This window comes from Brassica rapa, chromosome A08 (assembly GCF_000309985.2).
Source record: "Brassica rapa cultivar Chiifu-401-42 chromosome A08, CAAS_Brap_v3.01, whole genome shotgun sequence".
Lineage (NCBI taxonomy): Eukaryota > Viridiplantae > Streptophyta > Magnoliopsida > Brassicales > Brassicaceae > Brassica > Brassica rapa.
Genome location: NC_024802.2, coordinates 18647716 through 18675456, shown reverse-complemented (window position 1 = coordinate 18675456; position 27741 = coordinate 18647716). Strand labels below are relative to the sequence as shown.

Here is a 27741-nt window from a genome sequence, read left to right as displayed (position 1 = left end):
GTATCATAATTAATTAGTATTAAAAACACTAAATATTAATACAAATTTCCTCAGTTTTATATGGTAATTCTCGCTAGTATATTAGACTTCTTCCATTATTAAAGCCTTTTATAAAACGAACATGGCCTTTTCCCTTTCGTAGGTAGGTATAGACTTTCCGGGAAACAAGAGTTGTCCATCTCAGCGGATTGTAATTTGATACAAAGCCCATTTTAGTTGGATTGATGATAAAATATGTTTATATAGGCTGTATGAAAGGAAATTTAGCCAGCAATTGGGCCAATTCTCTTTTCAGTACTTTGGTCCAAACTCAATAATCGATTATATTAGGGCTGATCATAAAGAAAATTTACATATATGTCTTTTATATTTTCAGTAAAGAAAAATTGAGAGATTATCACTAAAAACGTGTTATACCATTTCATGAACGTGTATCACATTATCTCATATCATGTTTCCAAGTCAGAGCCGGTCCTAGATTTTATAAGGTCACAAGCCCAAAATAGAAAAATAGCTGAAAAAAAAATTTTTTGCACCCTATGAGATTCAGACTCTAAGCATCTCACCTAACTCTGGTGCATCATTAACCACTAGACCACTGATAGTTTTTAGAAAATTGTGACCGGTTTAATACTTAATAAAATGGTGACCGAAAACATAAATTTCATTTGCTTAGGTCCAAGGCCGACTCTGCTTCAAGTTAAATTTAATATTTCTTCGGATTTTTAATTCTTCTTAGAAAAGGCATGAATTCGAGCTGACCAGCACATAGCCTTTTGTGCTCATAAATAGAAAAATAACCAGTGATATAAATTTGTAATACATAATTATATATACTAACTTTGTAATACATAATTATATATACTAAGAGTACCTCCAATAAAGGTTTCTAAAAAAAAATAGTATTACAATTATTTATTTATGTTTTTCTAAAACTAATTAATCATCTATTTAAATGACATATGTCTTTTTAGCATTTCATAGTTTCTTAAAATTACTAAAAAAATTTTTTTATTTTCTCTCCTATTTTTTTTCTTTAAATTCTAAGAACTACTATTGGAGATCAGGCGTGATACTTTCTGCATGTGAACTTCTTGCATTTGTAATGAACCTTTTCATTCCATTCTTTTTTCTTCGAGTACAGATATATATACCGTATAATACGAGAAGCTGCTTTTCTTATTATTCGCGCGATATTAGATTGCCAATAAAGTTTAAAAATAAGTTATCTAGTAGTATTAAATACATCACGCTATTACCGTAATTATCGAGTCAATACGTGTTATGATACACGACGAATATCACGCATTAATGATCACATGCAAGAAGATTTAAATAAAGTGGCACGACCATAGCATACACCATAGATAATATTTATAATCAGACAGTCCAAACTAAAGGACCTCGAAAACATCAAGGTCTTCGTTTGTTTCTCATATTTTGAACAATTTAAATTCAGTAACATCTTCTCAACGTTTTTATATTGTATATACATACTTCCGAGCAGAAGCTGCAGAACTATATTTATTTGCGTGAAAGCTTAGACATAAAACTTGTACTGGTTGATCTCATTAGTAATTCAAGGAAAACGGACTGTGTCATTAATCATAATATTAGAGGATCTCATGATACACAGGCTACTATACAGCCATATCTGGACCCTCACATACAATTAAGTTGCATACATACATAAACCATATATAATATATGAGTTGGCCTAACAATGACCCGAAACCCTAGCTATAACATAATATTGGAAGTAGAAGGAAACAAATACTCATAATCATAATAAAGATACATTTCCGTGGCGGAAATCGATGATTTATAGTTCTCAAGACTAATTAGTGAGAATTTTAATAATTAAGCAAGCTCCTAATGATGGCTGCCTCGGCACTGTCGTCGTCCGTTGAAGCCAAGAGTTCCGACAAACGGTCACTGAGATCATCAACCTCTCTGTGTAAGTTCCTGATGTAGTTGCAAGTCTCTTGTAGTACTTTAGATGCTGACACCTGTCCATTTATATTTACAAAATATAAAATTAGAGTACAAAATAACGATAATTTAGATTCTTACAAAGAGTACATGACAACATGTGCGACTGCTTTTTATCCTATATAACCAGTTCATATTTATCTTCAAAATTTAGCAAGCAGAAATAAATTTTTCACTATTACTAGTATTTCAATGTTCACAACGGTATAAACGGCCACTATTTAATAAATTCTATTTTTCATCTATATATAGATTATGGTGAGTTATGGTGAGTATTTGGTAGAGAAGAGTAATGAGGAGACATGGAGTTAATGTACGTGGAAGTAAGAAGGGAACAAACTGAACCCCACACCACCAACTTGTGAAATTAAATGCATAAAAAACATTCAAGGAACAAAAGAGATAGTGTATATATGCATAAATGAGGCTGTGAATTAATGTTACTTTATCTACGGATAGTTAATTGTAGACCACATGAATTTACACAAGACGCCATTGGGTTTCACCATTCATACTACTATACGGTTCAAATTCATTTGAACTTTCCAAGTTCATGTGCTAACGTAAACATATATCCATACAAACATGGAACATCTGTTTGTTTGTATTTGCAAGAAAGATAGATTTACGTAATGAATTTTTGAAGTGTATATACCTTGTCAGAACGGCGGCGGCGGAGCTCAGGGATGAGATGTTGGAGCTTAGTAACAAGATCGGAAATCTGATCGTCAGAGATTCTTGAGCTTCCTGACTGTCGTGAACGTGATGATCTTCTGCTCGACATATCTTTAGTAAGTGTCCTTGTTTGTGTGTGTGTGTGTGTGTGTGTGTGGAGAGAGAGAGAGAGAGGAATGCAGCAAGGATAAGTAGTTGATGTGTCAGAGAGAGAAAGAGAATAAGAGTGAAGAAGACGAAGAGATTGTTTTGAAGATGGAGGAGCAAAGTGGACGTGTTTTTATAATGCAAAATTATGAAGAGAGAGAAGAAGATAGACAAGAGAGACAAGTGCATGGAGCGAGGGTGTGGGTTATGTTTCTTTAAGAGCGTCCTTAATTAGCTTTCAACTATTTATTATTGTTTGTTCTCCTTTTTTTTTTGCATCATCGCTTAGTACAAAAAGATACTGTTTATTTTGGGTAAGCTTCTAAACCAACTTTCTTGCGAGACCAACGTCTTGATTGTTACATGTGTGAAACTCAACCACGTCGGGTTTTATTATTTTCTCTGAATTTCTTTTATTCTTGTTCCACTTAACCTTCTTTCTAACGAGCTATTCACATGGTGCAGTATCAACTTCAACTTAACACCATTAGTGGTATTTCAAAGCTACATGTTTCCTTTTTCTCAGTATTGAACATATGAGTACCCAATATACGGATAAGGGTTAATGCACTTAGATGTGGTTCCATTTTATGTGCAAACATTTATTATTCAGGCCACCAGTATTATTGAGTGATCTATCTGAATATGTGGTTGTGATAAATTTGTTACTAAGATAGCCCAATTTTCTTTTTGTTTAGGAACCCATATGATGTTGGTTCTGCCGGCTAACCAGATATCTAGTACATATGAGCTATATAGAGATGTTTGTATGTAACAAAATTTCACAATTCATGATGTGTTAGTAACTTCAAATAATATGGGTTTTCTATGTTTTAGAAAGAAAAAAAATTGAAGCCATCTTATATACTGTATAAAAGCCATCTTTTATCCAATCCATATAGGACCAAATAAGTCAAGATGGAGACAGTTCAAACCGCTGCAGGCCATTTTTCTTTGTGGTTAACGTTTAACCATGGACTAATCCGCACTCGATCTAAAACTAAAAGCAAATACAATCAAAGTTCCACACTGCTACATATATAGCCTTCCAGAACAGGGCCAAGTAGAATTAACTCGTTGCAACATTTTGGATCTACACATCCGACTAGCTAGTATAAACAAATGAGAAAAAACAAAGAAATAAAATACGAAGAGAAAGTGACGTAGGAAAGGAGAGAGGGCCATGGAAATGAGAAGAGGGCTCAAGTGGGGTTTAAAATGGTAAAATATGTGTTTATCGCCAAACTAAATTGTCCCTCTTTGCCTTCTCTCTCTGTCAGTCTCACCATTGCATCCCCACGTTATATGTATTACTTCCTTGTCTCTCTTTTTATCCACTATTCTCTCTTCTTCTCTTTCTACCATTCTTTCTCATTTCAAACTCTTGCATTTATCTATGTGAATGTAATATGTGTATGGGTTTGGATCACATATAACTGTATTCTTCATACATGCAGGTTTTCATATCCACATATCAGATGAAAATGTGATTTTTTGTATATTGGCGAAGACTAAACCGAAGAAAGCAAAAAATATTTATGGTAATTTATGAGATTAATTAATATATATTCTTTAGTTTTCTTTATGGAGGTCGATATCATCAAAAGAGTGTAGGACATATGGTACAAGAAAATACCAAAAGATGTTGAAGCCAAAATACGGATCATGTTGGGGGATACACTTGCAACTCTGATATTTAAAACTACTGTCCATAAAAATCTAATTTCATGTATCATGATCAGGTAGATGTAGAAGTAAAGTGTTTGATTATCATTTGGGTTCAGCTTGATGATTTTTTCGGTTGATCAGCAGGTAGATGTTTCTGTTTATCACGGTTTTATTTTATTTTCTGTCAAGACCGGATTTTTTCTATTAATCACACAAAAATAAATTTATATATATATATATATATATATATCATACTTTTAGCTAAACAATGAAAATATGTATTTTGTCTTATTAATTAGACTTGTATTAGCTTAATTTAATTTTTTGTTTGGTATCCATACAGTTTGAAAAAATTAGTATGTATACATGTTTGTTTGACAATAACCCCCAAAGCTACAGGACAGATTACTTGTACCAAAAACTAAATGAACATCTTGGATTACTATGAAAAGAACATCCACTTGGAAGCGACAATTTTGGTTCAGGTTCAATATACGTTAATATACACATATAACCTAAAAAGACATTGTTGAAACACACATTTAAAGCTCTAAAACCCATATAGAAATTGGATACAGAATCGACTATCTAAATGGAAGCGAGACTTGAGGATTTGATTAGAATAGGAATCTGAAAGTATAATACGGTTAATTCCGGCGGAGTGAATACAACATGCATATCTATTAATGAGACCTAAACCTACCCTTACACACAGTCCGAGATCAGTAGCTTTCCTATTAATTAGGAACCACTCCACCTCTTAATTTTATGCTGCATTTTCTGACTTTAATTACGTCATAAAAAACCACAAAATTGTAACCGTTTTCTATACTATTTCCAAAAAACCATGCCTCGAATATGAACTAATGAAGTTAATTAACTGATGACTACTAGCTAGGTAGTACTGAGCTATAGTACTTTTTTCTCAAAACGTGTGTAGTGTTTCTATACTGGCTCTCTGTTTGTGGCAAAGCCGAACCCTAGACCGTTTTAAATGAGAAGATGCTTATCACGTCACAAGTAAATTAGTTGCGGACATTTCATAGTATGGGTTAAAAGGTTAAAAACGATTGGAGGAGCCACACATTGTTGACGGTCAAGACATATAACGATAAAACCAACCCATACCCCAGATTGTAAAACATGTCATGTGTTGTCTCGCAATCTCTGTTTTTCTTTCATTTACAAAACAATATTTATAATACATTTCATTATTTAATTATATAGATACATTGATGGAAGCATATATTTACATATATTCAATTACTTGTTGAACAGTGCAAGGACGATATTCTAGAGATTTTCTGATTATTATTACTAAACAACGTTCTTGGAGTTCGTATGACGCAGAGAATCTCCCTAATGTTGTTTAAATATCATTAATAAACTCATTAATTATTGTACGAATACGTGTGTTTGTAAGTGGCATCTTCCTGGCCTACATACAACTAGTTTGGATGTAGGTAGGATAAGGATCCCTCGAGATCGAATCCGATTGCGTTCTGTTAGTAGGATTAGCTTAGAGAAATCTAAATATAGCTGATCTCTCAGAATGAAATGATTTTCCACGAGCTTGACTCTACGCCAACCACATAGATATAAAGAAAAAGAAGGAGCATTTTTAACATAGATTCATGAAATCACATACGTACTACTAAAATACAATTAGTTTGAGAGGTTACATAGGTATTTTGTCCGCATGTAGAGGCCCACTTCAATTACATGAGAGGATTATATTAGAAAGATCTCTATTTACTATCATAAGAGCAATGGTTACAATACCTACAATTATGTAACCTCTTTTGGACTAATGCTATTACAATAAACATATACAAATCAGTCAAAATTATAATAGAATATTTACGATGTTTTTGATATATTCTTGAAACTTTTGGATCCTTGTACAAGTATCCCCGAAAATATTATTAAATGATCGAAACTTAAAATTTATAATATAAGAAATAAAGGGGGGAGAACAAGAAAAAAGCTATTGTATGGAAATTAGTCTGTATCTTATCAGCCTGCACGTTACTAAATGATCTTATAACAGTGACACTAATTATAAGTAAGCAAAGAAATCAACGTGTTGGAAGTTTTTCGTTAAAAGGAAGAATAAAGCTTAATCGGTCAAATATATGTATTACTGTGATAAACGTACGTACGTGATGCAGAGAAGCATTTGAACTGAAGAGTACATTTGAACCTGACCCAAAACAGTTACTCACATACCAAATTTTAACATTCGGTGATATGTCCAATAATTAACATGTCCACAAATTTATCTGACCGATCCAAACATGAAACATGTGTCCAAAACCCACAAGACTTACAGTTTTCTGTGGAAAAAAATGAAATAGAAAAGGTTGGGTGTGAGGCCTCATGTGATGTTCTGCCACTGTTGTCTTCTCATAAAATCCAATTTCTGACAAATTTCTCGATACGTTGATGTGTACACATTGCAATGTAAAATGAATTGTTGGGATTTATCAAATATAAAACTAATAAATAAAATTTAGAAAACTGGCCAGATAATATCTGAAGGTATAACAATTAATGTATTCATTTTGGGCTCAACCATAACTATTTGGCAGTACATCACAAAATGCGTTTGAAAACAGAAATATTATAGTAATTATAAAATTTTTGTTATTCAAAACACTTGGAAAGAAACAAGATAATTTTAAGACATTGATACGAGTAAGCGAGTAATATTCATCTTATAACTTTGACTTGCATTGCCCCACAAAACAGACACAAAACAAAATCAAGACAATACATTCAATCCCCAAACAAATGATACTGCAAAAAATAAAGATAAAATATTCTGCTTCGGGTTTGACATAAGAAATACAAGTATACAACACAATAAGGTGTAGAGTAAAATAATTAAAAATCAGAAAGAAATAACATGATAGGAAAATAGCATGTTTTGCGCACAACTATTTCTCTTTGCTTTCTTATCAGCAAAGCACCATAACATGTAGAGTAATAAAATGGAAAAGAAGATGAACCTTAGGAAGATGTCAATGAATGATGAGACATATTATCGCCTTTATCAAAATTCCAGTAGTTTAGGAAAAATATATTTTAGAATGGTATTTATTAGAGCATGATTAATGGGAAGTTCTTAAGATATAGTTTTTTTAGTTAAAAGTTAAGAAACGGTTTTTTATATTCCGGTAATAACTTCAACCTAAGAACTTTTCATTAATCATGCTCTTAGAATGTTTGTATTTCGGAACAGAAAAAAGAAAGGATCTTTGATGTTTTGTTTTTGTAAAAGAAAAGAAATTTAACGTTTGCTATATCAACTGACGTGGTTAATTTACTTTCTCCTATCATGTGAACAAAAACAACTTCACTCATAGAACTCGGGACTGCAAATGCATTGTCAATGGAATCAAATCGATGTGATTCTGATCTATAAAGTGGATATCTTAATCAAATCACGTGTCAGATTATTTTTATTTTTGGTAAATAGACTATTATACTATTGCAAATTGCAACCAATGAGCTAAACAAGTACTGTGGTGGGTCACCTGAAGTTGTCACACCACTACAAAGCCCTAATGCAACACTTGTTTTAAGCCATGGGTTCATATCATATAACCCTCCTAAGTTTTTGGGGTCTAATTTGTTTTATAAGAACCCTAAACAACAGACACAACTAGCCATCTCCTTTAATGCAAGAGAAGTGGTGATGTTTGGATTTGTAGACCAAAAACAAATACATAGTTGATTTAAAATTAAGAGGAAAGTGACAAAGAAGGAGAAAGGAAGAGACAAAAGTCAACGAAAGTGAAAAGACTTTGTGTGAACTCAGAGACATGGCTTGTTTTTCAAGAGAGAGAGAAGAAGAGCTACAAAAGCAGAGCACATGTGCTGTTGCAATTTTTCTCCGGAGCTATTTGGTGCTCAGAACCTGGGATGTTGTCCCGGTTGAAATCAGATTTTGCAGACCAAGAAGGAAACAAACCATGATCAAATGTTTCTCAACCAGTTTTTTTACACTTGTTACACTCTAAGACCAATGAATCTGTCTTAGCATCCTGAGTTTTTTAACAGCAAAAAAAGAAACATACATGTCGGCTTTTCTTTGTTGAACAGTTCTTTTAACTTAACAAAGGTCTTCACGGGAAGCACTTCATTCTCTGTTAAAAAAAAAAACACAAGGGACCATAAACTGTTACGGTTTCATTAAAAATGTCGAGTTTTCTAATAAAAAATGTGATCTCTAGGACATTTCAAATCACCTGTCTTTCCACCTCAAGAAAAGATGCTTCAAGCCTTCTTTTCAGGACAGTTCTCTCCTCTTCACAGCTCTCCATCTTAGTGTCTAACAACAAGATTATAAAAGAGTTCAGCATCATTTTATTATGTTCCAAAACAGTACCAATCGCTCAAAAGGCTATCTAGATAGCCCGAGTCTTATCTACTAGGACACATGAACGACCTCATTCAAAAGCGATGCAGGCTACAGTCACGTCTCATTATTGAAGTGTCACATGTCAGCATCAAACGTCACTTAATCAGCTAAGATACTAATTGGATCTGATTGTGTTTACCGTAATAGTATGTCGACAAAATGGTGATCCTCTCCGTCGGCTGCAAAAGGGGAAGGTAAAAAAAAAGCCAAACTAGTTACTAAGCAGACCAACAAATAACAAAACCGTTTTCTCGAGAGGCTAGTAGTAGTAGTACCATAACAAAGATCCCTTCACGGCGAGTGGGAACTTCTTCTAGCTTCCTCAATGTTTCATCTCCTTTAGTCACTTTACCAAACACAGCGTACTGTTCGAACACAACTAATCTCATTACTAGACAAATGAAATAGCTAAAAAGTTGAATAAAGCTAGCTGACCTTGCCATCAAGATGAGGAGCATCACCAAGAAGCATCGAGAATGAAGATCCACCACTGTTTGGATCATCATGTCTACACCAAACAAAAAAAAAAACAAATCACAACTTGCTATTAACATGTCTTCATTAACACACAACATTCATTAGTACCTTCCCATGGAAAGAATGCCTCTGACATGCTTGACATCACTGAACTCTCCAGGAATAGTCTTGTACGCTACTTTCTTTTGCTCCTCATTCATTGGAGCTGATCTACCATTCGGCACATCCGCAACTTGAGCAACGAAACCTTTATCAACCTGCAAAAATCACTTCAACACTTAGCATCACCTCACAGTCTTGGTCAAGAGAATGTTTAAATCAGATTCAAAGGTTGAGCCTTTTAAAGTACCCTGAAGAAATGATTAGTGTTGTATCCACCTAAACGAACTAGCTTGAAGATGTGCTCCACCGTTACTGGCGCCACCGTGGGATAGAATCCAAATTCGATATCTCCATAACTAGTCTGCAACATCAAAGATGAGATTTTTATCCTAAAATCTAGAAACCCAGAACCGAGGATGCTAATATTAATAAGAAAAAGCGAGAAAAATACAGAGAAGAGGAGACGAAGACTGAACCTGGAAGACGACACGAGCTGAGCCAAGTTCTGGTTCGTGAGAGAGAGATTTGACTACGGAGTGTAATGATACACACGCCAAAGTGAAGATCAAGATTCTCGCGTTTCCCATTTCCGGCGACGATCTGATCAAAGTCAATACCGGGAGTGGAAACTATGTTCGTCGGGGACGATGACCGGAGTTCGTAGTGAAAGATATTATTTTATTGAGTTGGGCCTATTGTTTGTTTAGCTAAAGGCCCTTTAGTTAGCTTTGGGTACGGCCCATTATCATTTGTCAATGTAGCTTTGTTATTTCAAAATTAGCAGAAAGTGTATTTGCTAAACTATATGATCCATGTGGCTCTGTATTTGTCCACGATATGAGGTTTAATTAGCCTCATCTGGATCCAAGAATCCGTTAATAAAATATTATTAGCTATTCAATTTCTATATGTACTCGGCATGACTGATCCAAAGTAAGTAGACCCAGTTCTATCTAGTTGGATGCCTAAAACATGAACATAAAAAATTACTAGTTGTTAAACCATTACAGTATGAAATTTTGATGCCATTAAGTTCGTACATAAATTTTCCATCTAAAACTGATGCTTCGTATACTTTAGCTCATGATATGTTCTGCTGCATAGCCATCCCGAAAGAATCATGTGATCCCGTTTTAAACAACCAACTAGGCAACTATAAGAGTTATTAAAAATGAACAACTACGATTGAATTTAATTGGGTACATGTTTCTGTTTATCCCCCACTATTGTGCTTTATTGATTTTTTTTTAAAAAATACGCAACATTATTATAACTTTTGAAAAACTGTAGTTGGAAAATAATAATTTATTAAAAGTAGTAATATGTTTTTAAGTTTCTATTTGTTTTACCCTTTCTCGGCAATTATTCGTACTTGGGTGTTAAAAACAATGAGCAAAGCTTCAATATAACGGCGTGTGGGAGTTGGAAGAGTTGAATTTTGAACAAAAGCATTTGTTCGTCTTCTACTTTTTTCTGTGTGAGTGTTTGGAGTTTGGGTTTGGCCAGATTCATGTTATGATTTTAGGTTTCAGTTACATCAATCAACATCTAGAGTTAATGCTCCCTCGAAGAACACGATTCCTAACATATCCACGGTCCAGCGGAAACATATCGATTTCGAAAAGCTAACAAAAAAAAGAATGCAAGTTGTTTTCAGGAAGTTAGGAGAAATATCCAGTTGTTTTCTTTATTTATTTAACTCGACGCAACCTTATCTTTCAGTTTTAAGATGCATACATGCATGCACACGAATGAATCATGCTAAAATAAAGGATGCTTCCATTATGGAAGATATGCTTTTAATTTTAACCACACGAGTACCATCCACTGCAACACGTCTTTCTAAAACAGAATTTTTAAAAGAAATCCTATTTAGCATCTGAGTATTTCCAGTTACGTGTAAATCATGATATCAAACGTGGTTTTGTGAAAGTGACATTAAATTAATACTGACACCTGTTTTTATCTACATTTGTTTTTTTCGAATATTAATATATTTTACATATTACTTATTAGTCAGCATGCATGCCCTTGATAGTTTTTTTTGTAACTTTGCATGCCCTTGATAGTTGATATGCGTCATTAGATAAACTAACTATACAATATCAAATAATCTTGCACACATATTAAATAATTTAAAATGAATAAAAAAATTTCCTTTGTTTCAAAAATAGTAAACTCATATCGATGACATAGTATTAGATATGGACCCTCAACACAAAAATCATTTGATGTATGGAAGAAAAGGAAGATCCGTGCATATTATATCCCTTCGTTACTTATATATATGGCCTTGTGCGTACGTGGTATAGTTACTACGACTATGAATCCTTAACGAGTCTAGATCCAACTTAAGAATTTTAAAATATCAATACCGAGACATGGTTTTATAATTTATACTCTTCTTAGTTTAAAATGCAATACTGAGACATAGTTTTATATTATATCTGATAAAAAAAGACATAGTTTTATTACTCTTCTTAGTTTAAACATTTTGTATCATACTTAATTAGTTTTCTTGTTTTAACGTACAAATAGTCATGGTGACTGTACATTTCTGCAAGTTATATTGTTTTGATCTTGAAACTCCCCGAGCATAAATGAAAATAAATAATTAATTTTGTTAATGAGCAAAGAGTTATAAATCAGTTAAATTTGTCTATAAAGAGATGCCCACTCCCTTTCTTCTCCGCAATGGGGTTGCCCACATAATCCTCAAAAGTATTCTGATTTTTAAAAAGCAGGTATTACATCTACATGATGCTTTTTTTTTTTTGTTGTTGTTGAACATTACGTTATGCTTTTTACATTTTCTTCTTATTTTTTTTTATTTGATAAAAAATCATTCTTATTATTTTCTATGCATATGATATATGTACGTGTGTTTATTATGTGTGTCACAGTCACTGTGTGGTAACAATGATTTGCTGTTTGTGATTTTCTGTGTTCAGCATCCGAGAGAACATATACATACATATAGTAGGCTGTGAGCCTAGGATGTGTGTATATTGGTAACATGTATATAAGAATAAGGTATTCGAATCAGCAAATATATATGAATTTGAAGACCCACTCGATCAGACGCTGTTTGAGGTTCACTATGAACAATCTTAGTCACCAAATTCATACCGCATACGGCTCGGTAGTTATATTTGTGATCGCATCAAACTCACACTATATAAACCTAATTAGTTGATAGTTATCAACCAAAATCCATATTTCATAATTTTAAAATGTATTCAAGTGACGATTAGCAGATAATGAACGGGCTACGCAACGACACCCAGAAAAGAATCTAATAGTTATCACACATCATACCTCTGACATCTTCAAATATCATAGTGTTGGAGAAAACAGAGTAGCTAGTCATCATACTTATGAGTTGCAAAAATGCTTTTCCGTCAAGATAGTTATAGCTGGATACTCAAACTCTAGATGTGATAGCCCTTCTAAAAAAAACTCTACCATATTGTACCTTATAAAAATCTACATAACATACAAAAGCCATATTCAACAACTCTACCATAGGGCTGGGCAAATAAACCGAATCCGAAAATCCGAACCGAACTCGATCCGATAAAAATGAATCCGAACCGATCCGAACCCGACATAAATACCGAATGGATCCTGTTTTTTGGTATATTGGGTTATGGGTATTATCCGAACTGAACCCGGACCTAAATGGATATCCGATAGAACCCGAAACATTTATAATAACAAAAAGAACTTCTACCAAATATGATCTTAATTCTTAATATGTATCCAAAATACTTTAAGATATTATTGAACTTCTAAAATAATTATCTAATACATGAAGGTTGATGGTGGAATGTAGCGGCTGAAGCCTAAAGTTTTTTTTTTTATTTTGATTTTGTTTTCATTGAATAGTGTTTCTCATTTTATGAGAACTTAGTTTTTGTTTTATGATTTCATTTAGCTGGTTTTCTTTCTATCACTAACTATGTTTATCTTTCGCTTGATTTTGAATGATCACGTTTGATGTTTTTCTTATTTTTGAATCGATTTTACTTATGTTTTGGTTATTAAAATATGTACAAATCATGTATTTTAAATCCGAAGAACCGATTTTATTTATGTTTTAGTTACAAAATAGGTACAAATCATGTATTGTTAAACCAAAGAACCGATTGAGACCCGAACCGGAAAGTACAATGGGTTATACCGGTTCTTTGAAGATTTACTAACCCCGACCCGAACCCGATATAACCCGAACCGGTCCCAAACCGAACTTTTATATAACTCGAATGGGGTTGATTTTGATAAACCCAAAAAACCAAAACCCGAATGGATAAAACGGAAACCCGATTGGGACCCCGAATGCCCATGCCTAACCATAATATATTCAATCTTTTTTTTTTTGAGCAAACCATAATATATTCAATCAAATCTATATAATACATAAGAAATCAAATATTAATTAAACATACAGTCCATCACATACCACATTTTTTATACACAACATATATACGGAAACAAATATGACCATTTATCTATCATCTACCATTTTTTTTGTCATTTATCTATTTGTACTACCTTTTCTATTTTTGTAAGAAATGTTAAGGATTTCTTTCGTGGCATTTTCCCAAACTTAAATGGGTAGAATGAGATGGGGGCCATCTCCAACTTAAGCGTCGAGTCTAATCTAGTCAGATGCTGAGTCAGACATGTGACTAAAACCTAGAGTCTCATTTTTAAATTTTTGACTTTTTCTTCATTTTTGGACAAATTTTCTTTAACTTCGTATTCTTTTTCTCTGTTTCCTGCTTCCTAATAGGCTGCTAATACCATTAATTTTTCTCAAATTTATCATTATATCTTCGCACTCCCATGCGTGCTGAAACGAGTAAGCAAATTCTAATTTTGTAAGAAAACGTTGAATCCTATTTATGTATAAAATGACATCCATTATTATCTATTCAACGATTTAAAGTAGAGTGGTGAACACACTTTTTATTTCTAATAGCCTATAAAGCAAGTCTTTGCTTGTCCAAGATAAATTCTTTTTTTTTTCTGTCTAGATCATAGTTGAACTTATTTAAAATTAATATATTTCAAGGTTAAAGTCGAAAGTACTAGACAAAGACACAAAAGTCATAAAAACATCTTACATGCATGTTGAATATAGCATAGCCAACATCATATATAAATATAATTCTCATATTAGTGGTTAGGAAAGATTCTAAAATAATAGAAAGTTCAAATTCCAACTCTTATAGGAAATGGGAAAATCGCATAAGAAGAATTTAGTCTATATGGTTATATCAAGTACCTCTTAAACATCTGATTTATTGAGGGGTAAATTCGAACGAATCAAATCTATTTTTTTTAGAAACTAATAATGTTAAATCTGAAAAGAAAACAAAACACAATCAACTTTGTCATTTGGTTAAATAATTTTACCATAGTAAAAAAATAATGATAATATCATTGAGTATTTAGCATCGTTTCTAAACTCCGTTTTATTAGAGTTTTTAAACTGAGATTGAATGAAAATTCGGTTTTAAAAGCAATATTGTAGAGAAGTTCCTGACATGACTTACCTAAAACATATTTTGTTCTTTTATTTTTCTTTTCTGCCTTTAATATTTGCACCTGTTCCTATGTTTATTTTAAAAAATAAAAAATGTAATATAACAACTTAAAAAAAAGACATATTTTGTTCGATATGTCAAAGAACTTTTGCCAACATCCAAATTTGATTTAATGAAATGCTGTGATCCTCATCCTTAACCTCATACTTGACTACTTACACTCTGAAATTTATAATTGTAGAAAGATCATCAACTACATTTAACTCAAAAACTCTTACAAAAAGTAGTTGGTTCGATCGTACAATGATAGATTGTCATTGTAACTCTAAATAAAAAAGTGTCACATTTACAAAAATATAGGTTTTTTTTTGTCACGACAAAATTATAGCTAAAATCACTCTATTAGAGAATATGACATTATATCTGAACTCTTGATATTAAAACATAATTTAGAAAAATAGAACGTGAATAATGTAGTTCAAATTGTTGAAACTTTAGTTGATGGAACATGTAACGATATGTCTGGACGAAGTTTTACCACTAATTAGGAAATAAAACTTCATAAGCATGAGTACTTATTCAAATGAGTCAAATCATCGGAAGATTTCAACATGAAAACAGTGTTGTACTTTTATTAAATTACAATGTCGTTGATCTATGTACTGCGTTTCGAACAAAAAGTCAATGGTTAGGTGTAAAACGATCATCGTCATGACTCATGACCAAACGTTAATTAATAGGGACCATCATACATGACATCTTGCTGTATTCAAATACCAAACTCCCCTCGAGTTTATTTGGGGCCCAGAAGCATCAGGTGTATCGTACTCACACCCGTAGGCTATTCCAGTCTGTCCCTAGGCGGCTTTTAAACTATTGAGTCAAAAGTAAAAAAAAGAAGCTAAAATCTGACAAGTTGTGGAGGGGGCGACGACACGTGTTCGAACCGGGTCTCATTATCACCGCAAAACTCGGCGGCCCCGTCGTAGATCCGCCGGGGAAAACAACAAACTTCCGATGATTACGTTTTATTCGTCCTTATCCAACTTTTTTTACAGTAATTAATTGAATAAAAAATCATCCACATTCTTGGCACCACCCATGTCCCAAGAAAGGAAAGAGTACGATTACACAATTTATAAACTGTTATTTTGATGATAAAGTATTGTACTTAAATTTTTATAGAACAATATTGTACGATTGAAGCAATATAGCATTGGTTAGATTCAAGGTGTTGGATTACACGCCTGTGTTCTGTAATGAAAAATTTAATTACTAAATATTTATTCGACAACAGTAAAACAGTACAGAATAATTAGATAAATGTTTAATTTAATAAATGTGCACAACACTTGTCTACAAAGGCCATTTGCTTCTTCTGATTTGCAGATGAGCTTAAGGTTTATGAAGAAAGATATACAAATGAAAACATAGAGAGAGAGAGCGAGAGAGAGATAACATTAGTTAATTAAATATTAAGTTTTTTTAATCAGCAAAGTCTCATTCATCTTCTGTTGTTGTTGTTCTTACAAGAAATGTTATATTGTAGTTGCAGGTAAAGTTAGAACTCCGAGCTTATATAGTTCCGCAACATGGAGTTGACTTTGTGCTTCTTCTTGGTTAAAAGCTTGGATCCAATCTGAAGCAAGAACTTGATTTTTCTTGCGAATTTGATTATTTCTCTTTCCGACAAGATGTTCGAAGGTCGACCACGAGATTCTTGTCTGGTTTCAACTCTCTTCACCATGCCAACTCATCAAGAAACCAAATGGAGCTTCTCGATTTCCACCAAACGCCCCTTTCTCAACGACGACGAGAGCCACGAGACCGATCGTCGCCACCGCAAGAAGATTCACAAGTTCTTGAATCTCGACGGAGGAGGAGATGGAGAGAACGGTTCTTCAGATTCGGGTTCGTTAATCCCGGGGATGAACAAAGACGACTCAATCAGCTGTTTGCTCCGTTGCTCACGAGCTGATTACTGCTCCATTGCTTCGGTGAGCCGGAGCCTACGCGCTTTGATCCGGAGCGGCGAGATTTATAGGCTCCGGAGGCTGCAAGGGACGCTCGAGCACTGGGTTTACTTCTCGTGCCATCTCAACGAGTGGGAAGCGTTTGATCCGAGGTTGAAACGGTGGATGCGTTTGCCGAGTATGCCGCAGAACGAGTGTTTCAGGTACGCGGACAAGGAGTCCCTCGCTGTCGGAACTGATTTGCTTGTGTTCGGTTGGGAAGTGAGCTCTTATGTAATTTATCGATACAGTCTTTTGACTAACTCTTGGTCTACCGGGAAGAGTATGAACATGCCTAGATGCTTGTTTGGCTCCGCTAGCTACGGCGAGATCGCGGTTTTAGCCGGCGGTTGCGATTCGAACGGTAGGATTCTTGATACGGCTGAGATGTATAACTCCGAGGACCAGACTTGGTCGGTGTTGCCGGCGATGAACAAGCGGAGGAAGATGTGTTCCGGTGTGTTTATGGATGGGAAGTTTTATGTGATTGGTGGGATTGGTGTTGGGGAAGGGAACGAGCCTAAGGTTCTGACTTGTGGTGAAGAGTTCGATATGAAGACGAGGGCGTGGAAAGAGATTCCTGATATGTCGCCACCGAGGTTGATAAACCAAGGGAACGGGATGTCTGCGGCTGCGATGGCTCCACCGCTTGTAGCGGTTGTGAATGATCAGCTTTACGCGGCTGATCATGCCGGTATGGCGGTTAGGAGATATGATAAGGAGAGTCGGGTTTGGGTTCAAGTTGGGAGTTTGCCTGAGCAAGCGGGTTCGATGAACGGTTGGGGGTTAGCGTTTAGAGCTTGTGGGGATCAGGTTATAGTGATTGGTGGACCGAAGGCTCCAGGTGAAGGGTTCATTGAGCTTAACTCATGGGTTCCAAGTGATGGTGCACCGCAGTGGCATTTACTTGGCAAGAAACAGTCGGTTAATTTCGTTTACAATTGCGCCGTGATGAGCTGCTGAAGAAGTGAAAAAAGAATGTTGGTTTAGCCGTTGCTGAGAGGCCTATTAGTTATGATTAAAATATGAAATTTGAGGAGATTGTTGTTCTGTTTCCTATTGTTAATGTGTAGTTTCATGTTTCTTGCTGAGTTCTATTGATCTTGCACTTCAATGTATGGTTCATCTTTTCATTTGTTACGGTTTTAGCTCTTAGCTCTTTCTCATGCTCTAGAGATTCCAAAGTCTTGAACCTTATACTCAGTTACAGCTTTTAAATTGATTTAAGTGTGATTACATCTTACTTCACTGTAAAACAGAGTAGATATCACTAAAGATTGCTAGTTGTTTTTGTCGTTTTGTGACCTAAAAGTTATTGATTCAGTCGAGTACTTTAAGTCCAAGTCTGTGAAGTATTTATTCACATTCAGTAGCACCTGCATCAACTCTAAAAGCATATTTATGTGGGTCGAATCTTCAACTATTTGATTATGCTAAAGTACCAATGTATATAAAGATGAATTTTCCTTTTTATTTAATATTAATATATTATCTTTCAATTTTTATGTGAAGAAATGTTTTGACAGGAGTATCATATTCGAGTAGAACTTTAATTTTATTTAAATGACATTTTTAAATGACCACTGCAAGTTTTTCTTTTGGTGCAGTAGAAAATGAGCCCATGATTGAGGCATAAAAAGGTAAAGCAAGGTTAGTGTTGGTGGAGGCTTATGCTAGTATAGTAGCCCATTTTGGAATTATCATTTTTATAACATACTTAAATCTGTTAATTTGTCGTCTAATACAACTGTAAAATCTAATAAAATGAGATACTTTTGCTGATTCCCTAATGTTTCCTCCACTAATGCAACATCAGCTTTCAAAAGTGAGGTAATTAGCAAATAATATTGATTTGCTTATTGTTTATACTATTAGTATTATTGCTAATGCCATTGCCTCCACTGACCACTACTCTAAAGCAAAACACCATTTCCAGATTCGGAACTTAAAATGAATACTAATTATGAGTTCCAATATAATTGTTTACAAAAATAACTTTGATCAAATACAAGATAATTAGTTAATTTTGGAAATGATACTAATTTACATTGTTCTGTTCTTTGGTTCAAAAGCTTATTAGTTTAAAGTTCAGAATTCATCGATTTAGAAAAACAAAATAAAAAAAATACAGGAACAAGAGCAGTAGTGTATTGTTTTGAGATTATATAACCGCTCTTCGAAACCATAGTTTTGCAATATGGTAATCCACTGGAATATGCTTTATTAAAAGAAAAACTATATGATATAATGATGGGCTTAGTTACAAATTTACAGATCGTAAGTGATTGTTCAAGATTCAGAATTTATCGGCTACAAAGAAAAAAAAAAGAATACAAGAACAAGAGCGATGTTGTCAATTGTTGTTGTGATTACATAACCGCTCTTTGAAGCCGCAGTTTTGCAATATATGATGATGGTTCTCCACGAGAATAGGCTCTACGGAAAAAAAAATTATATGTGCTTGAAAAAACAATCATTCATAGACATGAAACTGGTCAGATCAGTCTTTGTGAACATATCAGCCCTTGGGCGACCGTGAGAGATGGCACTTACTCGTGATCACTTGATATCACTAACTCGTATCACTTGATATAGTAAGACAGTTGTGGGTGCAAGTGCACCCATAATTTTATCAATATTAACAAGTTTTGTATGTAAAAGTTGTAAGTTCCAGTTATCTAAATGGTTAAAGTCTTTATGTGCACTCCCAAACATCCAAGGTTCGATATCTACTCAACCATTTATTTTTTCCTTTATGAATTATGCACCCCCTATAATTAACTCCTAGCTTCGCCCCTGGATATAAGATATATAATTCAAATAGTACGGCCAATATGCATATATATTCTCGCAAATTTAATTGGCTCTACTTGTTTAGCTCCTTCAAAATTCGCATTCTTTTGATCGGCACTTCGTATTTGCCTTTTTCAACTTTATCGATGCACCTTCTGTTTTGGATATTTTCTATTTTTTGTTTGAAGAAAGGATATTTTCTAATTAATGGTTCTGAATTTTGAAAATATATAAATTCGGTGTTTTAAAATAATTTTAAGTATGTATGTTTATCACATTATTTTACTGAGAACTTCCAAATTTTTTTGGCCACGGCGTTCTATTTATTTTTAGTTGTTATTGTCATAAACTGATTTAACAGTTTGTCCACCACAATCTTATTGATTAATAATTATGTTTATAACAGAAAAGATATACTCTCACAAAGTATCGTGTCAAATAAAAGTTTTATTGATGTACGTCAAACAGTTTGTAGTTGTGAAAAATAGTTTAATGAAACATCATCATAGTAATAATGTGTATTAGCACTTACCAATTCAGAAAACAGATTAAAAGTATGGTTTTAAAAAGCATTTTTATTGACTATGAACTATACATTAGATTAAGATGCGTGATAAACCAGAATAAACTGATCAAGTCTCAAGCTAATTTTGCTGGAAATTGTTGTTTTCTCAGTTTTTGCTGCCTGGATAAATATGTTGGTAAACAATAATAGTCTCGGGTTGATTTAATCAAAGCTGATTCTGCTTTTGTTTTGGGCTTGTCTTCCACTATCTTTCTTCATGTATCTTTGTTGTAGGATCGGACACTGATATTTTTCAATGGCCCAACTCCTTATCGGCAGCCCGCAGCTCTAGGGAAAATCCTACTTTAAAGACTAGATTTTTCTTCGTCCTCGTCAGCTCATAAGTAGTACAACTCATGATAGTACAACTCAGTTTGGTTTTCTCAGATAATTCCGAAACATTTTTTTTTACTAATTTAGAAGTATCTCGAAATTGTTCAAAAAAAAAAAAGAAGTATCTCGAACCTATAGAAAGATCAGACTAATTCCTAAGGATAAGTGTTCTATGGGACAAGCCAAACATGTTATCATAGCATGCAAAATAAAAAGTTAAAAACTATACGAAATATAAAAGATCAATCGAAAGCTCCAAAACATATATAACACTAAGTTTGGGCAACGTGAAACCTCCTTTTGTTTCGCTTGGATTCATTTCACGAGAAACGATTTTTGACTCAAATCAAGTTTATTCGGTACTTAAATTATACTTTCTTAGTTAAATTATTATACTTATGCATTACTTCCATCAATATGCCACATTTCTTATTCATTCACAATATATTGTTTTTTTTTTCATTCACAATATATTGAAGAATATAAATAAAATCCCATGCTGTAGTCTTTGCGATCTCTCGACGCACTAGCGAGTAGTAGGAGTAAAGAAACAATTAATAAAAAATAATAATAATACCATTATCATTTGTCCACTACATATTAATCAAATAATTAAAATGAAACTATTTTGTAGCTCCGCCGAAACCAAAGTGTGCCTTAAAAATGATTTGATTTTTCATATAGAAAACCGACCCACTTATTTAAATTTTTTAATTGGCCTTTTCTTTCATATTAAGTTTTCCCCCAGATTTATCCTTAAGATTTCTACAAGAACAGCTGAGACTGGAGCAACGTGTAATAATTAGCAGCTTCATCTTCAAGCTCCCAAAACGCATCACCAAACCCATCTAACAAACTATCTCCATAAATATAATCCTGACTAACATCATTCTTAATCATCTCATAATTGCTCTCGCCAAATTCGTTGCTAGGAAGCCCTAGTTCGTCGTCAGAAGCTTCCAAAAGATGCTGCATCACTTTCTCCTTGCTCTCTTCGTCAACATCGTCTTCCTTCGAGGAAACACACGAAGTCGACGAATCTTCCACGTTGGAGACTCTAGAGACGACACCGTTTTGGTCATCTGATGAGATATCTTGCTGAAGAGTGTGTATAAAAGAAGCTAGATCGTTGTTGGGTAGGTTAAGTTCGTCTGAATCGTCGAGGAGACAGAGAATCTGGTCATTGTATGAGGAAGAAGATGGCTTTTGTCGTTTATTGGTTTCTTCTTCGGCTAGGGTTTCTTCTTCTCGGTGGCGCTTTAATGGAGTTGTTTCAGCCATTGTATTCAAGAAAGAGAAAGAGAGAGAGAGAAGCTGTTATATCGTTAGAGAGAGAGAGACGATAGTGAGGGTGATAAGCGAAATGGAGACTCTGAAATGTATATATAGAGATTATTTGGTCAAGATATCTATTTTTTTAGTATTTTAATTATTATGTGATTTAGTATCAAATATTATTTTAAAAAGCAAAATTTCTTTTGCTTTGTGCATGTCAGAAGGGAGAAACATGTGAATGCTTTTTCAAGTTTTCGCATTATCCGGAAAGAAATCTTATTTGCTTAATATTTTGAAATTCTGATTTGCAGAGTGAATTATGCATGCAAGCTTTGATAGTTGCTATATAACCCATGAATAACAGCCAACAATTAATAAATTATGCCGATGATTTTATTTTACAAATAAATTTATAATAATTTCAAAATATATATTCACAAAATTCTGGAATATGAATTGCGTGTCCAAAATATATCTAGATTCTTAAGAAGATATGTAAGCATATATTTTTATCTTTGAAATAAAAGTAACGTTTCTTGCCTTCTTGGACTCGATTATCAATGAGGTTAAGGATGCTCCCTTCATCTTTATTTTATAAATATTGCAAGAGAGAGGGAGAAAAGAAAAAAAACTAGTTGTTGTTGTCATAGAGATTTGACAGTATCTTGGTGTTGTATTGACCTTAGGATTAGCCTTCCAAAACGAGCTTGTAGATTACGGGAGATAATCAGATCCGGCGGTCGTTTCACATCTTTTGATTTCACATGGAAAGAGACTGCTTCTTATTACCTGGCCATACCTTAAAGGCTTAAACTAATCACAGATCACACATCTCACAGGTCACAGCCAACATATTCATCGAGATAACCTCGTCATGATTTTCCATTAGTTAATCAAAACATTAAACATGTCACTGAGGCTTGAAAACAAATTATCATTTTCACCGACTTTAGCGAGACTATTTTAGTTTTAACTCACGGCTTTTGAGGACATCCAAATTATAAGTTGATTACCATAATAACCTTTTGTTATACAAGTTTTCAGTGTTTTCTTGTTGAATTTTATGTATGTGTGTTTATATCGCTTTTATTGTGTGTATAAACCATTTTAGGTGTTAGCATTAGTAAAGCAACACTAGTACCATTTCTTTGTTTTTACCAGGTACAGTATTTCCATTAGTTATTGACACGTTTTAAGTTCTATTACTACCTCTTCAAAAAGAAAAAAAAAGAAATCTAAGTATAAAATGCTTCCTATGGTTTTTCTTTCTCTGAAAAATAGGTATGAAACATTGGGTATTTTATAGTTAGAATGACCGTTTCAATTATTTGTCTTATGCATTCCTCTAGTTGGTAATCAGGAAGACGTTATATTTTGAAATTACGCGGTTACAAAATATAATACAAGTGAAAATATTAAATGAAAATTTTTCAAAAAAAAAAAAGTTAAATGAATTAATAAAAATATAATACAAGTGAAAAGACTGAACACACGTGTTGACAAAAAAAAAAGACAGAACACACGTTAATAAAAAGACAAAGGCAAAGGAGAGAGAGAGAGAGAAAAAAAATTAAGAGCCAGGAAAACAATTTTATTTTTGCTGACAAAAAAGTTAAGAAAAAAGAAGAAAAACAGAGAAATGAATTTGACTTGAACGTTCAAGTATACATGGAGAAAAAAAAACTAACATGTTTTAGAAAAAAAATTCATAAAATCCAACTGTTTATTTTAAGGTTTTCTCTTTTAAAAAATAATATTTATTTTTTTTACACAAATTAAAAATAGGTAAATGTTTATTTAATTTTAAAATTTTAAAATTTATTACATTGATTATTTTTAATTTAGATAAAGGTAACAAATAAGTTAATAAAAGTTTGCCTTATAACAACATCTAAATTAAAACGGAAAGAATAATCAGATTCGAAATGAAGTAAGGTGATGAATACATTGTTCGAGGTATGATTATTTACGCAAGTGGGATTTATTTCTCTTTCTTTCGGAGAACTTCTGCTAAACTTTACTTTTCATTTTTTCTTTCTTTTACTTTACTTTGTTGGCCTGCTTGCCAAATTTTTTTAAAAAATTCCACCCAGTTAAAACTATTTATTTACGGTTCCCAACATGTGGAACATGGATGATTTAGAAAAACGACAAATGCTTTTGTTTTCTTAACGTTTCCTTTAATGAATTAAATTAAATATATATTTTTTGAACTGATTCTAAAATTACAATTTTTAAATAATTTGAATAGTGGGTTTTCATCTCTCTATCCAAGTCTCCTTCGAGCTACGTGAAGGGTATAAATAAGATTTTCTTTTTGAGGTAAAATATAAATGAGAATTAATGACTAGATTATCTGGATTCCTAACTTCCAGTAGAAATATCTCACATGAGGTTCTTGTGAATATATAAAAAAAGTAATCGAAAATGAAGAAAGAAATTAAAATGAGTATATTAAACTTTTAAGAATCTTTTGAAAACTGTCCGAGGACATTTGTATTATTGTAGGGGGGGGGGGTGTAATCTTAATTTTCTTAAACAAACATATTAGTATTTTTTTTGTTTAAGAACTCTGCTAAGCTTCTATGCAATAAGAGGTTGCTTTTAGGTTTATTTCTAAGCATTTTAAAGTTGCATATGTTTACTATAGCCAAAAATATAGTTTTGAAAATACCATTATTCAAGAGGAGAATGCGCGGTACTGGACCAGCGGTACTGATTCACGAATCTGGTTGGGACAGAGAGATATTTTGAAAGATAAACCATTTTGGTTTGGTTTACCAAAACTTAAAAACCAATATACATATTAGTTGGTAGGAGAAACTAGCCCAAGTGGTTTCCATTAAGTTGTTACCGAGTCACAACCAGAGATTTACCATGCCTCTCTTAATTGGAGTTAACCAACAAGTTAATCGATTAGGATACACTTGGACCAAAAAATCTTGTACATATGCTTATTTTAACAAAACGTATATGCGATCCAGTGTTGGGACTTGTAATTCAAGGAGCATGACGTAACTCGCATTCCTTGAGATGCATATCTCATTGGAAACAAATGAATATGTGCTTGGAGTTGGCCAACATATCTTAGTAGTGCCTATAGTTTATAGAAAGATAGATTACATTTTACGGTTTTACCCATGCATACGGGAGTTGCGTGTTCGCTAAATATAATCGAAATTGCATCTGCAATTCTGCATCCGTTAATTAATGAAAAGAAATAAACTGCATGTGCCGTGGGGAACGTGGGGAACGCAGAAAAAAGATGCGTTAATTTGATAAACTGTATTCATCAAATTAACAAACGAATAGATTTTTTTTTTTTCATTTCTGCTTTGGTATCTGATTCAATTTTTCCAAGTAGTGATTGGAATATAGCACTAGTCAATATACAAAAATAATAAAAGTTTGGAAAAGAATATTATTTTACTCCTAAAATTCCTCTATTATATATTATATATTCAGACTTACCTCAAAATAATAATAATAAAAGAATAAATAATTGTCGGCTGCTAAACTGAAAAAGTGAGATGTACGAATACACAATCCGTGCGTACGTACGATATGCAAATGCAATGTGCCTACGTTCTTTTTGAACTAATGTGTCGCAGGCTCGCAGCTGAAAATATTATATGAAGAAAGCATCTGAAAATGTCAATTTCTTAAGTAAAGATATGTATTTGGATATACTTAATTACCATTTACCATCAAACTCTAACATTTTCATAGCCAGCTTTTAAACTAAACCATAAGTGCGTTTTCGACTTGTCGTACACTTTTTTTTTTGTCAACTCGTTTTCGTACACTTTCTATATACTATAATATTACTAAAACTAAAATACTACATGCTATAATGAAATTATACTAAAACGTCTAAAGCATCTATAACTTCTTCCTTTTTTGCTTAACACATCTATAGCTAATTGGAAACAAAACTTGGGTCCTACAAAACTTCGATGGCTAAATAACCAGATCAATGTTGGGGCCATTTCTTTGCTCGACCATGGTGGGAGGTGGCATGTGCAAAGTGGTGGAATTGTCATAATACGCCATTATCATAATCATATGGAATTTTTTTTTGAACTAATATATGGCATTTTTGTTATGCATTATTATAGTACCCACCGTCGATCTAAAATTATTGAAGTGGTCGGTCCACAGTCCACTCATGCGATGTTCCACCTGTTCGTGAAATTGATTATACACATTTGTTTTTTTTTTGAAAAACAATAATACACATGATTTGTTAGTCATATCCCTTGAGGAGATCTAATAAATACTTCTGTTTACTACTCCCTCTGTTTTTAAAAGATGCATATTCTAGACTTTTCACATATATTAAGAAAACTCATTAAATATATATTGTTTTTTGTGAATAACAATTTTCCATAACTTTTAGCCAATAGAAATTCAATAAATACTATTATTTTTTTTGAAACTTACAATTTTTCATAAAATCATATATTGAAAAGATAAAAAATGTATCATTTTGAAACAATTTTTTTTCCAGAACATACATCTTTTAGCAACGGAGGAAATAATTAATAGTATTGTAAAATGTTATGGTGGAGTCGACAAGTTTCGAATCAATCCAACTTCCACCGTTAACAGAAATCGGTTTCTAATTAATTCTGTCTAGTTAACAGAATGGTTGTGCAGTTAAGTAATAGTCAATATCGGAGATCATTTTTCATTAGATTTATTATTTTCACAAATATATTTTGACATTTTTTTTATTACACAAAAATATTATTTTGAAATTTCCAATGCAATTTATACTTATTCTAAATTAAATATTAATTATAAAATACATTATTTTATAAATAATTTTATTTATCTTAAATTTTTTTAGTTAAGTAGATGTAATTATTATGAACATAAATACATTTCAATTACTATTTTAGTTTGCGTAAAAAATGAAGGGTATTTATCAGTTTTGAAACTCACATGACATCTTCAAATCAATTCACGACAAACTTATTCGGGAAATTCAATTATATATGATAAAAGGCATTCACGTTATCAAATAGCTTGTATAACTTTAACATTCTCATTAGACTTCTTACCTTTTCGAATAGGACATGATAACCAAAAATAATAAAACAAAGTCGGTAAACTGAATAATGTCATGAGTTTTGCTGTATATGCATAAAGTTATATGATTTATGTATTTATTCATTCTTATATATATGAACACGACCAACTCAAGATTTTTTTTCCTCCCGACATTGTTGTGTTAAAATAAAAGAATATCAAGTGGGTAATATACAAACGAGGGGGATGATAACAACAAGTCATGATTAAGACAGCCTGATTATGTTTGAATGATTAAAGCTGAGCCTAATTTATAAACATGAAAATGCTTACGATTTTTTTGTTTTATTTTTTGTGGGGATGTTTATGATGAATAAACAGAAAATGACAACCAAAGGAAAACGATCATGTAATGTCCTCTTTTCTCCATTAGAACATCTTTTAGTGGTAGAGTATCTACCTTAACTATTTTACACATATTATATTATTATTATTAAGTAATTTAAATGAAGTTTAAGTTTCTTAAAATTGGACCATTGAGATGATGTTTGAAAAAATGATCTCAAACTACTGTTGGAAGTTTCTTCTTGGAGTTACGTCTTTCTCCTTTTTCTTGCTTCTTTTTTTCTTTTCTAATTTTTTTTAATATTATTTTGACGATGAGAAATGGGATGAGAGACACCCACTGCT

General features: G+C 32.9%; 4 protein-coding genes across 4 annotated transcripts; 1 reads left to right on the top strand and 3 right to left on the bottom strand.

The window, feature by feature from the left end:
• Positions 1–1575: 1575 nt before the first annotated feature.
• LOC103835623 (transcription factor PRE6) lies at positions 1576–3037 on the bottom strand. The gene is made up of 2 exons (XM_009111806.3): positions 2648–3037; positions 1576–2009 (listed from the first exon to the last, which is right to left on the bottom strand). Exons 1-2 carry the CDS (start codon positions 2774–2776, stop codon positions 1854–1856), a joined length of 285 nt encoding a protein of 94 aa, XP_009110054.1. The 5' UTR covers positions 2777–3037; the 3' UTR covers positions 1576–1853.
• A 5409-nt stretch (positions 3038–8446) lies between these two features.
• On the bottom strand, positions 8447–10228 carry LOC103835622 (peptidyl-prolyl cis-trans isomerase CYP23). The gene is made up of 8 exons (XM_009111805.3): positions 9964–10228; positions 9735–9848; positions 9494–9642; positions 9344–9416; positions 9184–9273; positions 9048–9087; positions 8736–8818; positions 8447–8633 (listed from the first exon to the last, which is right to left on the bottom strand). Exons 1-8 carry the CDS (start codon positions 10072–10074, stop codon positions 8613–8615), a joined length of 681 nt encoding a protein of 226 aa, XP_009110053.1. The 5' UTR covers positions 10075–10228; the 3' UTR covers positions 8447–8612.
• A 5841-nt stretch (positions 10229–16069) lies between these two features.
• LOC103835621 (F-box/kelch-repeat protein At1g26930) lies at positions 16070–18254 on the top strand. Its single transcript, XM_009111804.3, has one exon. It carries the CDS (start codon positions 16734–16736, stop codon positions 18012–18014), a length of 1281 nt encoding a protein of 426 aa, XP_009110052.1. The 5' UTR covers positions 16070–16733; the 3' UTR covers positions 18015–18254.
• Positions 18255–21285: 3031 nt separating this feature from the next.
• On the bottom strand, positions 21286–22585 carry LOC103835620. The gene has a single exon (XM_009111803.3). The coding sequence runs from the start codon at positions 22021–22023 to the stop codon at positions 21508–21510; it is 516 nt and encodes a 171-aa protein (XP_009110051.1). The 5' UTR covers positions 22024–22585; the 3' UTR covers positions 21286–21507.
• Between the last annotated feature and the right edge of the window lie 5156 nt (positions 22586–27741).